Source organism: Oryctolagus cuniculus, chromosome 15 (genome assembly GCF_964237555.1).
Source record: "Oryctolagus cuniculus chromosome 15, mOryCun1.1, whole genome shotgun sequence".
Classification (NCBI taxonomy): Eukaryota; Metazoa; Chordata; class Mammalia; order Lagomorpha; family Leporidae; genus Oryctolagus; species Oryctolagus cuniculus.
This window is the reverse complement of record NC_091446.1, coordinates 28,277,683-28,294,407: the sequence shown is the minus strand read 5'-3', so window position 1 is coordinate 28,294,407 and position 16,725 is coordinate 28,277,683. Positions and strand designations below refer to the sequence as shown.

The 16,725-nt window shown below is 51.1% G+C and overlaps 1 protein-coding gene across 6 annotated transcripts in view; it reads right to left on the bottom strand.

The window, feature by feature from the left end:
- FBXW4 (F-box and WD repeat domain containing 4) overlaps positions 1–16,725 on the bottom strand; it is a 93,410-nt gene that overhangs the window by 13,447 nt on the left and 63,238 nt on the right. For 2 of the 6 annotated variants that reach the window (XM_051823522.2, XM_051823523.2), the window contains exon 6: positions 1,277–1,417. The exons of the other annotated variants lie outside the window; for them this stretch is intronic. In XM_051823522.2, coding sequence (XP_051679482.2) covers positions 1,277–1,417 — 141 coding nt within the window. The remainder of the gene's footprint in view (positions 1–1,276; positions 1,418–16,725) is intronic. 6 annotated transcript variants of the gene reach the window in all.

Here is a 16,725-nt window from a genome sequence, read left to right as displayed (position 1 = left end):
TAAATAATTTTTTAAAATCGTTTATTTTTATTTGAAAGAGAAAGAGGTATTTCCCACCCACTGGTTCACTCCCCAAAACAGAAAGGGCTGGTTCAGGCCAAAGCCAGGAGCCTGAACTCAATTCAGGTCTCCTACGTGGGTAGTAGGGGCCCAAGCACTTGAGCCATCACCTGCTACCTCCCAGAGTGTGCATCAGCAGGGTGCTGGTGTGTAGTACAGGTGTCCCAGGCAGTGTCTTAACCCACTGGGCCTCTCTCCACCCCTAGAGCAATATGGCGCAGGCAAAGGCAAGCTAAAGGCACCAAACTGAGAAAAGGGAAGTAGGACAGGTGAGTCAGTCCCACGGAGGGGTGTCTGCTAGTGTGTGAGGGTGGGGAGGGTGAGGACTGCGGGGGCCAGGCAGCCAGGGCTGCTGGGAGTGAGCTGGGAGTCAGGCAGAGTCCTCTGAGGACAATGACAAATGCCCCGCGAGGAGGCAAGGGTGATACACTCACCGCATCGCCCCAGAATGTCTCTTCAACACCTCTAAAGGTCAACGCACGCAATCTGCAGAGAATCCTTTAGAGTGGCAGCGTAAGCACAGTGTGAAGGATCCGCGCACTGCGCCAGGGCAGCCCCTGCGCTAGGACCAGACCTTGGCCCCAGAAGCCAGACCACTCCTTGGTCCAAGGATGTGGCAGAGGTGGGGAGGGGAAGCTTTCAGGACTAGCAGGAGGGTCGAAAACAGTCTGTCATCCAGGATCCCTGGGCAGGGCTGCGCCATGTCCCTATAGGTGAGAAGGGAGACTGGGCACACTGATGACGTCAGCCAAGGGGGGCTGCTGCCCAGCTGCCTTGCCCAGCACCTGTGGCTCTCTGCTCCCACGGTGCTCAGCAGGAGCTGGATTTCCACAGGAAAGGCTCTGAGGAAGCCAGTGGGTTTGGCCGGGTGGAGCTGACTGCCAGTTGCTGTCCAGGGAGCAGAGGGCAGGCACTGGTCAAGTCACTGGTTTGCAATCACAATTATAACGGAGGTATCTGCTTTTCCGCCCCGGGCTGCCAACAAGGCCATATGAGCGACCTGGGACTCTCCTATCTCAAGCCAAGACCTTCCAGGGATCTGCTCCTGGCCTGTTACATTGCCCGGTCACTCTTGCCACAGCGCAACAACTCCCGGCCTGGGAAGCAGCCACAGGATACTGAAGAGCCAAATGACAAAGTCAGGAGGTGTAGCCTTCACCTCCCTGGACATTCTTCTCTTTAGGGTAATCCATTAATAACTAGGAAAGCCAATTACCTGGGCTGGAAACATAATAGACACTTGGAAACCATTCGAGCGGGCAAGTGGGCTCTCAGACTTTGGAGGGGTGGGGGCCAGGTGAAGGGCGCCAGCACAGGCACAGCTGCCTCCTGAGGAGGCCTCTGACTGGTCCCAGGCCTAAATCAATAGAGAGAGGGCGTGAGGAACCTGGAACTTTAATCCCTGCCACTCCCACAGCTCTGACCTCCCAGCAGGTGGGGCAGGGCTGGGCTGGGCTGGGCTGGGGGCTGCAAACTCTCTTGCTAGGGACTTGTGCGTCCTCTCTTCAGTCCACCCACCCCTGGCCCTGCCACCAGGACAAGCGTCCCTCACCTCCAACCTCGTGAGAGGCTTTCTTCATTGCTGTGACACGATGCCCTAAACTTCCATTTCCACAACCTGCTTTATTTGCTTGCCTAACCACTGCACAAGAGGAAAGGAAGGGGAAGGGGGAGGATCTTCCTGGCACTTATGCAGACCTGAGAATTTAATCACATTTAATACTCAGTTTAAAAAAAAATCCAGAGCCTGGCGCTGAGCCTCCACCTGCAGCGTTGGCATCCCATATGGGCACCAGCTTGTGTCCTGGCTGCTCATCTTCTGATCCAGCTCCCCGCTAAAGGCCTGGGAAGCAGTGGGAGATGGCCCAATTTGTTGGGCCTTTGGATCCACAAAGAAGATCTGGAAGAAGCGCCTGGCTCCTGGCTTTGGCCTGGCCCAGCCCTGGCCGTTTTGGCCATTTGGGGAGTGAACCAGCAGACAGAAGATCTCTGTCTCTCCCTCTCTCTATCTGTAGCTCTTCCTCTCAAATAAATAAATAAATGCTAAAAAAAAAAAAAATCCATCTGAGCAACAGTCAAGCAGAACTGAGCCAGGTCCTATTGGGGGAACACTCACCGGGATTCACACCCAAACCACAGGCTTGCCCAGGGCTCTTGGGGGTTGGACTGGCTTCACCACCACCCGTAACTTCTCTGTCTCCTCCCCACTCCCCCATTCCCACGGTCACTGGGAAGAATGAGGCAAAAACTGCAGACCAGCCACGTTCCAAGTAAGAAGATTTTAAAAGGCACGTCCAAGTGCGGTTTCCCCAGAGCGTACAGCCGACACGTGGAGCAGGGAGGCGAGAATTCCCCGCTCTGGAACACCATATCCCACAATGAGTCCATGAGGCAGAAGGAACAGAAAGCCACAGCCAAAGCTTCTGTGAACTGACTCCAGGCGCTGCAGCTGCACCCTGGACCTGTTGCCTACACACCCTGAGTCCTTTCTTGAGAAACACCAGGTGAGGTGCTTTGAAAAGGAGCCAGTGGGGTACGATTTGTGCACCACGCACACTGCAGCACCCTCAGTTCACCAACCTCTGTGGCAACTGCACCGGAACCTCGCACCCTGCTCCTGACCTGCTCCGAGAGCATCAGCCTGCGTCCTCCCAGGCCCTCTCTGAGCCTCACTATGGGGGCCCCAGCTAAGCAGCTCGCAGGTCAACCACATGAAAACAGGTACCAGTCCTGCTCTGCTGGCTCTCAGAATTTCCCATTACAAGGCTTCTGCTAGAACCTCCATTCAGAGTTGGAAATGACTCAGTTCCAACTCCCCACTCAGTGACAGCCCAGGGTCAAAGACGCCAAACCTGCAGGGAATAGGCAGAGGTAGGAGCTGGTGTCCCCAGGTAGGCTGGCCACCCTTCCTTTGAGTCCCTACCATGCTTGTGCACCAAACACACACTTTCTCTTCCTTTGCCATCATATACTCCAGTGCCTACACGGTGCCCAGCCCAGAGCAAGAATGGAAGGAAAGGGCCTTCCCGAGCCCACAGCCAACATGGGCTGGGAAGCCGGTCATGGCCCGGGAAGCCAGTCCCCTCAGCTGCTTTTCTCTTTTTTTGACTTAAAAAAGAATTATTGATTTATTTTCACGTATTTGAAAGACAGAGACAGATACAGACAGGGATCTTTCACCCACAACAGCCACAACAGCCAGGGCTGGGCCAGGTTGAAGCCAGGAGCGAGGGGCTCCACCAGGTCTCCCATGTGAATGGCAGGGACCCTAGCACTCGAGTCATCACCTGTAGTCCCCAAGGGTGTGGCTTCACAGGAAGCTGGAACAGAAGTGGAGCTGGGACTCAAACCCAGGCACTCTGATATGGGACGTGGGTGTCCCAAGCAGCACCTTAACTGCTGCACCAAAGACCCACGCCCCTCTGCGTCTTAAAAATACGATTCCCAAATCACAAAAGGTCCAAACCTCAGGGAAGCATACGCAAGCGTGTATTGCTGGGGAAAGAGAAGCACACCATGACCAGACAAGAGATCAACAGTTCCTAAAAATTACTGTCAAAATACACACGTGCGCGCGCACACTCCATCCGGTGGCTCCGGCAGAGTGTCTGAAGGCCCCGTGTTCTGTCGGCTCTGTTCTCTCTGAATCAGAAAGCCAGCCTCCTCCAATTTCTCACCCTGGCCCAGACGCTGCCCCTATCTTCAACCCACCTTACTTGCCCCTGCCAACAGCTCAGGTAAGCCTGGCATCACAGAGACCATTGCCAGGCCCAAGGAGCAGAAAGAGGAGCCCTCACACCAGAAGGTTTAGGGGCGCCACACCTAAGCTGAAGAGTAGAAAGTAACAAGACATAGAAAACAGGGATCAGCCAGCGTACCAGCTGAAAGGCAGGAAGGTGTAACCTGCTCAGGCCCAGTTCACACACTGGTAACTCACTGAGGGAGCACTCTCCCATCTAGTCCTCACAACACCAGGCAGTGGGCACCACGCTGCCCATTTCACAGATGGGCAAGCTGAGGCTCAGAGAAGCAGTGCCCATTGCTCTGGCTCACACAGGCACAGCAGCAGGACTGGAATCGGAGCGCAGTCAGCCCCGGCTGCAAGAGTGAGTCCTGCTGTGCCCCTAGCACTGGGTATAATGTCCAACACGTCCTAAACTCAAACGCTTACTGAATGAATGAACGAGTGAATCGACAATGCTTGCTGGAAGAAGCAAGCAGCCAGCGAGTGGCTCGAGGCGGGGCCACGGGCAGGGCGTGCTCGGCAGCTGTGCCCGTGGCTGGCCTGGAGCCGCCCAGCTGGCCCAGGTCCCAGCAGCTTCAGAGTCCGGGCTGACACACTTTGGCAAGGGAGGCCACCAGAGCTGTCACATCATTCACCAACATGCCCATCAAGTGTATTCAGTTCTCTTCAACCCGCATTGGCATTTTAATTACTGTTGGGTAAACTAATTTGTACAAATGAAGGCCAGGCTGCCTAATAGAATATGCAAGCTCTCTGACCTCTGACAGGCACTGACACGAGATACAAAGGCGGCCGAGGAAGGCTTTTTATCTGAGCCTTATTACTCTCTATTACTCCAATTAGTCAGGCTCCAGTGCTCCTAATTGGAGGAAAAATTGCAATTAAATCAATTTTTGATGGGCTGCAAGTGGGCTCCCGAACCGCCCTGCTTGTGAAACACTGATATTATAGCAGCAAAGGTCACAGGCCTCCTCGGCACCTGGGCGCCCCCGCCCCGATTTCCCTTGGCCCCCTCCTTAAATACCTCAAGAAAAATCCCTGCCCCTCCATGGGCCGGGCCACAAGGGTGGGAAGGAGGGAGTCATTAGGACATGTCAGGTCTCATTGCTGCTGCCGCCATCTGCTGCCTCCGCCGCTGACATCATTACAGCGGGTCCGTCCCCAAGCATGAATACAGTGCGAAGGTCACACAAACTCGCTTGGCGAGGGGAAGCCCGGAGTGGGCGCTGCGCTGGCAGCGCCGGCAGGGAGAGGCCGGTGGAGCGGGAACCGGAGGTCAACAGAAGTCAGCGAGGGGAGCAGCGCAGGCAGGGGCAGGCGCACGCGTGAGGCGGCCGCTTCCGAAGATGCAGCCGCCGGGGCACCCAGGGCCACCAAGGGGGTCGGCAAACATGTGTTGGGGAAAGGGGATAAAGACAAAGAAATCTGGCGCTCTCTGCAGCAAACAGCCCCCCTTGCAGCTGGGGAGACCTCCATCTGTATGTCGTACTCAGATGGAAGGCCGCGAGTCACACCGGTGATGGGGGACAGAGCGCGCTGTTGGGCGGCTGCTGTCCACAGTGGATCATCTAGAAAGGGGGGCAGTCCCTGGAACTGAAGCGGTAAAACCAGGGAGACGAAAGGAAATGCAACTCTGTCAGTCAAGCTAAGGATGAGTCCGAGAGGCCCATCTCAAGCTTGGATGAATGAAGGTCAAGGCAGATAAGAAGCTGCATCTCACACAGCACCAGGCATAGCACCGCCTCTGAAAGACGGTGCAGACAGAAAATAGAAATGCAAAAGTTGAGCTGGGGAAGGAAGATACATCTCGCCTTCAAGGGGCAAAAACATTAAACAAATGGCGGTCCATCCACTCGATGGACTATTACACAGTCATTTAAAATCATGTTCCCCAAGAGCACGGGCGACGCTCAGACGCACTATGATAAGGGGAGAAAACAGGATCCAGACACCATTACTTTAACTGTTAGAGCAGCCTGTGAGTAGGAAAGCACAGAGAAAACACTAAATGCTAAAAATGATTGTTTGGGCGGGAGAGCCAGAATTCTTTCTTCCAAATTTTCTTACTTTCTACATCTCCCTAATGAAGATTTGAGACAGGGGAAAAAGACAAAGAAATCTTGTTCTTTTTAAAGGGAAAAGCATTGTTTACATTTCATAAGAGAAAACACAAGATAATGAGACACCCCTGTCCATGACTCACGGCCAAGAGCAGGTGGACCTGACAACAGTGGTGACCCTGGCACAGCCTGGCTGAAGGGCTGACACTGACTCATAGCTCCAGGGCGCAGAGATCAGAAGGGAGCTGCTCCACAGGCCGCAGCTTCCGCTTGGCACTGGCCAGCCGGCAGCGAGGCTGACTCCAAGTGGCAGAGGTTGGAATGGCTTTCCTAGTTACTGACACACTCACACACACGCGCACACACACCCCAGCCTCTCTCGGCCCAAGCACACCTGCACAGGAGGGCACAAGTGGCACGTAGAAGGTCAGGCTCTGGCCAGAACATCGAGGCTGGAGCTCCTCCTTACTGCGTTCCACTACAACTGCAACACACATGGAGGAGCAGTCCTACCTACAGAGACGCCTACAGAGAAACACGAAATGGTCTGTTTTCCAGTTCAACCACTGGTAAAAGGATGTAAGAACCTGACCTAGGCTAGATAGGAGGAGGCTGGAGGTAGAAGCTACTTTTCCCAAATGCACTCACTCCACTCAAGAATCAGAAACTTAAAGACTTGAGCAACGAAAGGACCAAATTAACTGGGGGTGGAGGTGTTGCAATTAAAATCAAAACCAAACACGTACAGTAGAGTGAACAACATTCAATCCACTGAATTTACCAAGGAGTGCTGGGAGCTGCAGAGATAAGGTTCTAGACTAGACTCTCCATCTCTGTGACCCCTAAACATGAGCATTTGTTCCTGAAAGGAATACTAGCAATGTGTTCTAGCACTACAGGAAAAAGCAACTGGATCAGGCTTCCTGAGAAATGACAACCCAAATTCACAAAATTCAGAGACCCAACCTGAGGCATGGAAAAAGACAAGTTATACATGGCTGCTATTTACAGACAATGTACTGTCTACCTGGAAAACCCACAAGTAAGTCCAAGGCTACAGCACAATATTCACGCAAGGACAAATTGAGCAATGGATCAAGACAGAGAATCCAAAGCCACATTATGTTGACAATCAGATCCCAAGTGTGTATTTTAAAAAATTTATTTATTTATTTTATTTGGAACGGGGGATGGGGGGAGATGGAGAAAGAAATCTCCTATTTGCTGTTCACTCCCCAAATGGCCACAACAGCCAGGATTGGATCAGGTCAAACAAGGAGCCAGGTCTCCCAGCGGGTGGCAAGGACCCAGGCGACTCAGCCATCACCTGCAGCCCCCTCCCCGCAGGGTATGCTCCGGCAGGAAGCTAGAAGGAGGGAGACTTAAACCCAGACAGCCCAATATGGGATACAGGTGTCTCAAGCAGCGTATTGACCACTCATCAAACACCTAAGTAGAGCCTTTAAAGAGCGTGGATAGAGGCAGGTGTTTGGCCTAACAGTTAAGATACTGGTGAAAACACCCATGTCCCTTACTGGAGTGCCTGAGTTTAAGTCCTGGCTCCGATTCCAGCTTCCTGCTATGTACACCCTGAGGGGCAGCAGGTGATGGCTCAAATGGTTGTGTCCCTGCCACCTACTTGGGAAACCTGGATTCAGTTCGCAGCTCCCAGCTTCTGCTGGGCCCAGTCCTGGCCATTGCAGGCATCTGAGTAGTGAGTCAGTGGATGGGACTGCTGTGTGTCTCTCCCTTTCTCAAATAAACCTAACAAATAAAGAGAATGCATAAATAATACATGAATCAGTAGTATAGAGATCACTGAACACACACTTGTAAAAAAAAATAAAATTAGAGCCCTACCTCCAAGCAGATATCAATTCCAGATAGATTAAAGAGATAAACATTTTTAAAAGTACTTGAAAAAGCATAAAAGTGTAAGGAGAAAATAGAAAAATAGTTTAATAATCTTAGGAAGACATTCTTCAGATAAACACAAAACTCAGAAGCTGTAAAGTTAGAGGAGACAGAACTAACCTACAAACATCAAAGCACAACAGAAGACAGCATCAGTAGCTTGGAAGGAATTACCATATACAGGTATAAAACAGCCAAAAGCTTGATATCCAGAATATACAAAGAAATCCTATAAATCACAAAGAAAACAGGAAATAAATGAGCAAAAATTTGAAGAAGCAACTTACAGGAGAAACACAATGGTTAAAAACATGAAATAACATTAAACTTCCAAGAACCAAATAACTGTTAATTAGAAAAACAACAAAAGTGATTAAAACACTTATGTAGTATTGCTATGCGCCAGGTGCTCGTCTAAGTATTTCCATGGATTAGTCCATTTAACCCTCAAAATATATTTCCCACACATTTGACAACAGTTTTCTAGGTACAATAATGGTATTGTAATTACATTTTTTAAAGACTTACTTTATTTTGGGGGCTGGTGCTGTGGTGCAGAGGGTTAAGGCCCTGGCCTACAGCATCGGCATCCCATATGGGCGCCAATTTGAGTCCCGGCTGCTCCACTTCTGATTGAGCTCTCTGCTATGGCCTGGGAAAGCAGCAGAAGAAGGCCCAAGTCCTTGGTCCCCTGAACCCACATGGGAGACCTGCAAGAAGCTCCTGGCTTCGGATCAGCTCAGCTCTGGCCAATGCAGTCATCTGGGGGGTGAACCAGCGGATGAAGACCTCTCTCTCTCTGGCTCTACCTCTCTTTCAAATCAATAAAATAAACCTTTTTTTTTTTTTTTAAAAAAAAGACATTTTATTTGAAAGTCAGAGTTAGAGAGAGAGAAGGAGGGAGGGAGAGGGAGGGAGAGGGAGACAGACAGACATAGAGACCTTCCATCCACTAGTTCATTCCCCAGATGGCCTCCACAGGCAGCGTTGGACCAGGCTGAAGTCGGGAGCTTCATCCAGGTCTCCCATATGGTTGGCAGGGGTCCAAACATTTGGGCCATCTTCTGCTGCTTTTCCCAGGCACATCAATAGGTAGCATCCGGGACACAAATCAGTGCCCGTATGGGAGGCTGGCATTGCAGGCAGTGGCTTTACCTGCTACACCACAATGTCTGCCCCTGTGATTGCATTTTTAAAGCACCATGTCTTTTTTTTCTTTTTTTTTTTTTTTACAAGCAGTTAGTGAGAGAGAGAGAGAGAGAGAGAGAGAGAGAGAAAGGTCTTCCTTCTGCTGGTTCACTCCCCTAATGGCCTCCACGGCAGGTGCTGCGCCAATCTGAAGCCAGGAGCCAGGTGCTTCTTCCTGGTTTCCCATGCGGGTGCAGGGCCCAAGCACTTGGGCCATCCTCCACTGCCCTCCCAGGCCACAGCAGAGAGCTGATCTGGAAGAGGAGCAGCTGGGACTAGCACCCGGTGCCCCAACCGGGACTAGAACCCGGGGTACTGGCGCCACAGGCAGAGGATTAGCCAAGTGAGCCACGGTGCCGGCCAAGCACCATGTCTTTTAAAGAACATACCAAAATATGTGTGGATGAAAGTGTATGTCTGATATTTGCTATAAAATAACACGGAAGGGGAAAGTTTATAAGGGATGTCGATGAAGATCGGACAGGAGTTGATAATTATTCTCCTTTTCTGTAATCTTGACATTTTCCACAATAAAGTTTTTCAAAAGTCACTCTGAGGTGTGTACTATCAATATCATCCCTCTTTTACAGATGAGAACATTGAGGAACAGAGAGGTTAAGGAACTCCATCAACGTCACGCAGCTAGCAGGAGGGGCTCATGATCTGACCAGATCCAGTCGGGCTGCAAAGTCCTTCATCTTGATCACTATTCTATATTCATATTTTTACCCAACAGAGTGGCAAAATTCTTCAAAAGCCTGATGTCACCCAGTAGTGAGAAGGGTAAGAGGTGTCAGATAATTGTGCACATGGTTTTTGAGTACCTACTCTGACACAGTCCTATTGGAGGGCAATCAAGAAGCATCTAAAATCATGACATTCACCCCCACCCCTGAATCCAGCTTGACCTTCCTAAATATATTTCCTAGAAAAACACCTGACCACATGCACAAGTCGGCAAGTGCGGATGCTTCCTGAAGGACAGTTTATAAAAGCAAAGCCCTGCAAAGCGGCGTGCCCACTGACGGGAGACTGGGTAGAGGTTGGTGTGTCCCTAGATCGCTGTGGAGCTGAGTGTTCTGACGCAGAGGGCCCCGAGCCACTGGGGGAGATGAGGCATTCACGCTGCAGTACACACACATAACGGGAGCCTAAACCACAGCAAACCATATGTGAGTCTTTGTCGACCTACACAGATTTGTGAAACCATAGGATGTCTGCTATTTGCTGCAAATGAAGACAGTTGGAGGGACACAGATCAGAATTCCTACCAACAAGGAGTAGGGGATGGGTAACTGAAGGGGATTTGTATTTTATGGTCTATGTATTTTAACTTGTTTTGAACTTTTTATAATTAAAACATTTCTATATTACTTATGAAAAATATAAAGAGAAGTTAAAAGGAAGATGGCTATCAAAATAGTCACTCTGAAACTGTCTGAAATGTAGGTCACCTATTGGTGGCAAACTGAATTAAAAATGATTCTCAGGGCAGGTGTTTTGGCACAGAGGGTTGAGCCACCACCTGAGATGCCCGCATCCCATACTGGAGTGCCTGGAACCCAGTCCCACCTCTCTTTCCAATCCAGCGGCCTGCCAATGCACCCTAGAAGCAGCGGGTGGTGGCCCAAGTGCTTGGATCCCTGCACCCATGTGGGAGACTTGGATGGAGTTCTGGCTCCTGGCTTCTGTCTGGCCCAGCCCCAGCTGATGCATTTGGGGAGTCAGCCAGCAAATGGAAGAGTTCCCTCTGTCTCTATGTTATTCTGCCTTTCAAATAAATAAAAATGACTGAATAAAAAAAAATACAAGTGAGAAAGGAATTTGTAAAAATATAGCTAACTGTGATTCTGAATATTGCTCTAACCACTTGAGCTGTTTGCTCCACATTGGACCTGACCCCTCACCTGGCTGGTTTCTGCATGATAAACATGAGAACAGCTGCCTCCGAGAACCCCCAGTTTCACTGCCACTCCAACATTGCTACCCTTGACCTGTTCCAGAATCTTGCTGTTGTAAAGAGGCAAACAGGACAGTTCTTCCAACAGATGAAGCCCATAGAAGGCTAAGCCTGGGGCAAACCCTGTTAACAGTGCCCTACTCATACCTGTGTTCAAATGACTGCTGTTGCTGCAGATGGCCAAGCCTAAAGCACAAAACTACATTTCCAACACACACACACACAGACACACGCACGCACACACACACACATACTTTTCTCCTTTTAGGCTGTCCATCTGGGCATTGATGGTAGTGGTCAGCCCTAAGGCCTAAGCCATCAGGCTGCTACCAGCCTTGCCTGGGGAGGCTGAGGCCAGACAAGCTCTGGTGTTTTCTGAGGTTTGCTGATGTGGATAAGGGCACAGCACAGGAGGTGGCAAGAACCATGAGGGTCAACGGTGGCTCCACAAACAAACCAAGAGGACAGCAGAGCCCGACTAGAGAGCTGCTCAGATAAGCCAGACACAAACTCAAGTTTACTTTAAAATTTGATTCTTTCCAAACACACCCAAATTTTAAAAGTACAGAGGACTCGGAGACTCAGGTTTGGCCCCGATTTAGTTACGAGCAGCAAGTCTCTGTAAGACCCACAGAGGAGAGAGATGACAGGTACGAGAGCAATGTGTGAGATCTTTGATCACAGGCCTGACAGCCCTGACCCAACCTCACATCTAGGCAGAGCCAACAGAGTGCCCTAGGAATTCGCATCCTCCATGTTTGCTAAGCACCAACCCTGGGGCACTCTCACAGGGCAAGCATCAAAGCACAATCAAGACTTTATACAAGATGTTCTCTCAGAGGAGACAAGGGGCCAGGGGCTCATCCACATTGCTCGACACATGAGTATGCGGCTTGCCTCGTCCAGTAGCCTCACACCCATGGCAGGGGTTTTAGTAAGAGGCCCTGAGGAACAACCAGTGAAAAAGAGTCCTCTGGTGACAACCGGCAAGCTGAAGAAGGGAAGACAGGGGGAAGGTGTTGACTGGTGGGTTCACCACCACCTTCTGCATCCTTGAACTGCTCCCCTTCCATCAAGACAGATGGAGCAGGGGTAGGGTAGGGGTAAGGGTAGGGGTAGGGGTAGGGGTAGGGGTAGGGGTAGGGGTAGGGGTAGGGGTAAGGCTCTATATTCCTCACCCTGGTCTGACTGCTGCAGTACTTTCTCCAGCACCACCCTGAAGGCCATGAGACTGACAGGCCGACAGGGCCTGCTGCTCATCAAGAATATTACACAGCACAGCTGAAGTAATAGGATCCAGGGCCAGTGTTGTGGTGCAGGAGGTTAAGCCACTGCCTGCAACCTTGGTATCCCATATCAGAATGCAAGTTCAAGTCCCAGTTGCTCCACTTTTGATCCAGCTCCCTGCTAATGTGTCTGGGAACACAGCAGAAGATGGCCCAAGTACTTGGGTTCCTGCCACCCATGGGGCAGGCCTGGATAGTGTTCCTGTCTCCTGGCTTCAGCCTGGTCAAGCCCTAGCCATTACAACCATTGGCGAGAGTGAACCAGCAGATGAAAGATCTCTTTATCTCGCCCTCTCTGTCACACTGCCTCTCAAATAAAAATAAATCCTTAAAAAAAAAAAGTAGGCTCTATGACAATAAGACATCATATCTACGTACACAGTAGGCAAAGCCTACTTCTCAAGAAAAGGGTGCCATCAGCAGGCCCTGGTATGTGAATCCAGTCATCCTCTCTCCCCAGAGTCCTTGCGCCACCCACATAGACTGATGCTTATGTTATGAGGGAAGTGGAAAACTCCTAAGGCCGGAGACAGAGAAATCCTGTTCTGCAAGACTCCCATTACATGGCTTTACAGGAAGGTAACTTTAATCTTGAACTTCGCGCCTCCAAAAAGATTTCCTGTCCTCTTGACAACACTAAGAAGGAAAGAGGTAGGAGTCCCTGTCTTCCGTCCTGTTCTAGGAGGTTAGCAGTATTCCTGGAGTCTAATTCCAAATCATGCAGTCTGCTAGTCATTTTCCTCTGGAGGCCGCCTGGCCAGGTCAGGCCTGTGCTGTCGCAGGATTTGGTTCCAGACTCTGCTTGAAGAGGTTGCTGGGTCACTGCTCATTCATCCAACCTCATGTGCCTACAGCCAGGCTCGCTCCCCTGTGTATATCACATTGGGAAATGGCAGGTTTTTCGGTGCCATCAACAGCTTACAGAGGAGGCTATCCAACAATGAAGTGAGAGGGGCCGGTTAAAAGCTGTAGACTCTTTGTCTGCAAGCTGGTTGCCAGGGTCTCTGAGCTCAGTCCCCTTCACATAGACACTTGGGGACTAGGCATCACACAGAGTACCTAGCCCTGGATGAAGACAGTAGCCACCTGTTGTTCCGTATGCCCTAACCTCTCCTTCCATACATGTGATTCCTGAGGGAGCAGCCGTGTTCTTACAGGACTCCCCTCTCTTGGCTTCAGTTGACCAAGGAGTGGACAGAGGACCCAAGTGGACCAGTAAGTCTTTGCGCAGGGAGCCTTGGCAGCCAGTCACTTTCTATGATTTAAGCGATGAGCTGCCCAATGCAGGAGCTCTTGGTAGCCTGGAGGAATACGCTGGTCTACCAGGAGGAAGGCAGGCATGGACATCGGGGGAAACAGGGAGAGGGTCCAGAAGGACTAAGTCCTGGCACCACCGAGACCTACTGCACTTGAGCTCATCCAGCTTTTCCCTCAGATCTCGTGGGCTGTTTTCACTTAGTCCCAGTCTTGTTCATTTGAATCTGTTTTCTGTCACTTACAACCAGCTTGTCCTGACTACTAGAGTCTCTGTTCAGCAGCTGCCAGGCCTCTCTCCCAACTGGATGCTCTCACAGAGAGATGAGTCAAGGGCCTTGCCAGGCATCCACGGGACACCCGGAGGCCTGACGGGGAACAGACTCCTCAACCATGAAATCAACAGCCGGTGGGTCTGCTAGGAGAGCAAATGGAACACAGCAGCTGAAGCTGGCCTGGAACTCAGAAAGAGATGAGGTGCTCCCTTGTCCTGAGACCCAAAATGGTGAACCCACCAGCCCTCCTAACAGGGGTTCAGAGATGGTCTGGACAGAGCAGACAGCAGCTGAAGGGTACAGCAGTTCCCACAGGACAAGCCTCGGTCTTCAGAGGTTCAGGCCCTGGCTCCCTCTTCTGCGCTACCGAGACTGAAAGTTCCGCTGAACCCCAAAGCTAAGATAGCACACGGGCTGGGTCACTCTCAGTGTTCTGCTGCCGTGACCCTCGTGCCAGGCATCTGAGAGGGAATTTAAAGATCCTTTCCACAGATTCATCTGACTTGAGTTGAAGGTCATGCACAGAATAATGAAGATAATGATGGGAAATATAGGGGCTAATTTTCCTATCTCCTCTCCTTGTATATTTTTCAAAAAATTTTTAACTAAATGTTCATAACAATTAAAACTAACTGACCGTGATCTCTCTTTGTAACACTAAGCAACTCCTTTGTTGCAACTTCTTTTATCTCTTCCCTACTCTGACCTGGTATTAACGACCCAAAAACCAAGAGGAAAAATCAATCTGACTGTATGAGAAAACATGAATATTCTACTTCTCAATTCCAAACACACACACCCACACCCACACACACACGAGGAGCCAAGCAGAAAACTCCAACACCACACATTAAAAAAAAAAAAAAGAAAGAAAGAAATAAGACAAAACATATACACCTATAGGAGTCCCCCAAAACCTTTTTTTTTTTTTTTTTAATGAAGCTGGCCCCAGATCAGATAGACACTGGAAGCCATAAATCAGCAATTAAGTCTGAGGAGACCAAAGCCCCTTCATGGAAGATCATTTTTGGAGGATAACAATAAGAAGTAATATCCACAGACCCAAGTGGAGGCATGTGTGCACGCTGCGGGGTACGAGCCTACGTATTCAGACACATTTAAAAACTGAAGCGAAACAAGCATTTGAGCTTCGGGTTGCACTGAAGAAGACGGCCTCACCGGCAGCCACTGCATGGAGCTGCCCCAGAGAGCAGCCTCGTCCTGATCCTCTCCAAGGTCCAGCACCCTCCCACGACCTCCAGACCCAAGCAGCCCCTGCTTTCCCTAAAACCTCACCTCCACACTGCTGCCCGGGACTGTGTCAACAGCTCTCACCTCCCCACTGTCAACCTGTAGGAATCAAATTCCACCCACTAAGGTCCCTGAGTAGGCAAATAACTTGGCCTATTTGGTTTCTGGGAAAAGTCTACCCCTCGATGTTTAATTTCATCTCTTTGGAACATTGGAATAAAGGCCAAACACATCATGAGCCCCAGGGAAGCGCTGGGGCCAGAGCAGTGCCTGACTCGATGCCATGCCCACCATCAGTGCCACCGGCTTTCCTCTGGAGTGCCAAGATGTAGGGCAGGGTAGAGCATGAGGCCTACAGTACCTGTGACATGCGGCTCACACGGACACACCCACTAGTCAACCACCTAATTATGACTGTTCATGCACAAGTCTACTTCCCCTTCTGCCATCCTCTACAGGGAAGAGAAAAAGATCACCTTAATATTCCCAAGTCATGCTTCTCCCCAGAAATCGGGGAAGGGAAGGCTTGCCGACTGGAGGCTCCCATAGCCACATCGGCCAAGGCATCCGGGCCACTGATTTCTTTCCTGCTGAGCTTCTATGCCTCGCCCAACCCGTGCGACATGGGCAAAAGGCTGTGGAGATTAGAAAGTCCACCCTTTATTCTCTGCAAACCATTCCAAGCCCAGGGCCAGTCAGTGGCTGCTGGCCATGCAGCCTTCAGTTGCTGACTGTCTAAGGTGGAAAGCTATGTGGTGGCTCAACTCCCAGGGGCTGGTATTTGGCTCCCGGGAGGAGAGAGAACATGGGCCCAGTCACAGCCTTGGGAAGAGGTGCACACCCAGGTGGACTGCCTTGGCCTTGCCATCCTTTGCTGAGAAGGCACAGGTAAGCACACACACACACACACACACAGGGCTGTGTCTGCTCCGTCTGGGAGGGGCACCCAGGATGCCGCACCCACTCATACAGACTGCTTAGCGTCTCCGCCTGTGCTGAGCGGCACACAGGTGTCCCACACATGCACAAACCTCATGCACTCCCCCAGGAGTCTACCCAACCTAATAGGGCAGCTGTGATTCTGACCCCGCCAGGTGTGGCAGCCCTGCGGTCTCCTCCCCCTCCAGCCCGTCTCTGTCACCGACTCTGTCCATCTCTGGCCTCCCACGGTAAGCGCTTGCAGGCCACACAGTGAGTGGAAGGAGGAGAAGCCCTTCTATTGAGGAAGGCGTTTTGTTGTTTCGTCCCCAGGGCGGGGGCTGGGGTAGGGGAGGGGGGCCCACAAAATTTCTAATAAGCAGTTTCTCTCCTCAAAGCTAAAATGATTTTCTTTAATTGCTCAGTGGGAACAGTTTATGGTGGGGGTCTCTGCCCTCCCCCCAAGCCTAATTGACTTACTGAAGTTTAACAGGGGCTTTCACCTGGAGAGCGGGCAATTATTCCCCCATCCCACATTCGTACCTGGGCTCTCCCCACAGGGGGCCTTTGTTCCCCCTAAATGCAGCAGTGACACAAATGTCCTCAGCAGCAGGGAACGCAGGGAAGTGGTAATTTTCAGCCCAACGCAATTAGCTGAGGGCTTTTCAGCCTTCCCAGTGAGTGGTGGGGAAACTCTGGCATGTGGGAGCGGTGGCCAGGGCTGCTCTGCTCGGCCAAACAAAAGAGGCCTCTGAATCGGCCCCGTGGTGAGCCAGACCAGGGCTGGAGGGGGCAGCCAGGCCTGGGGCCACAA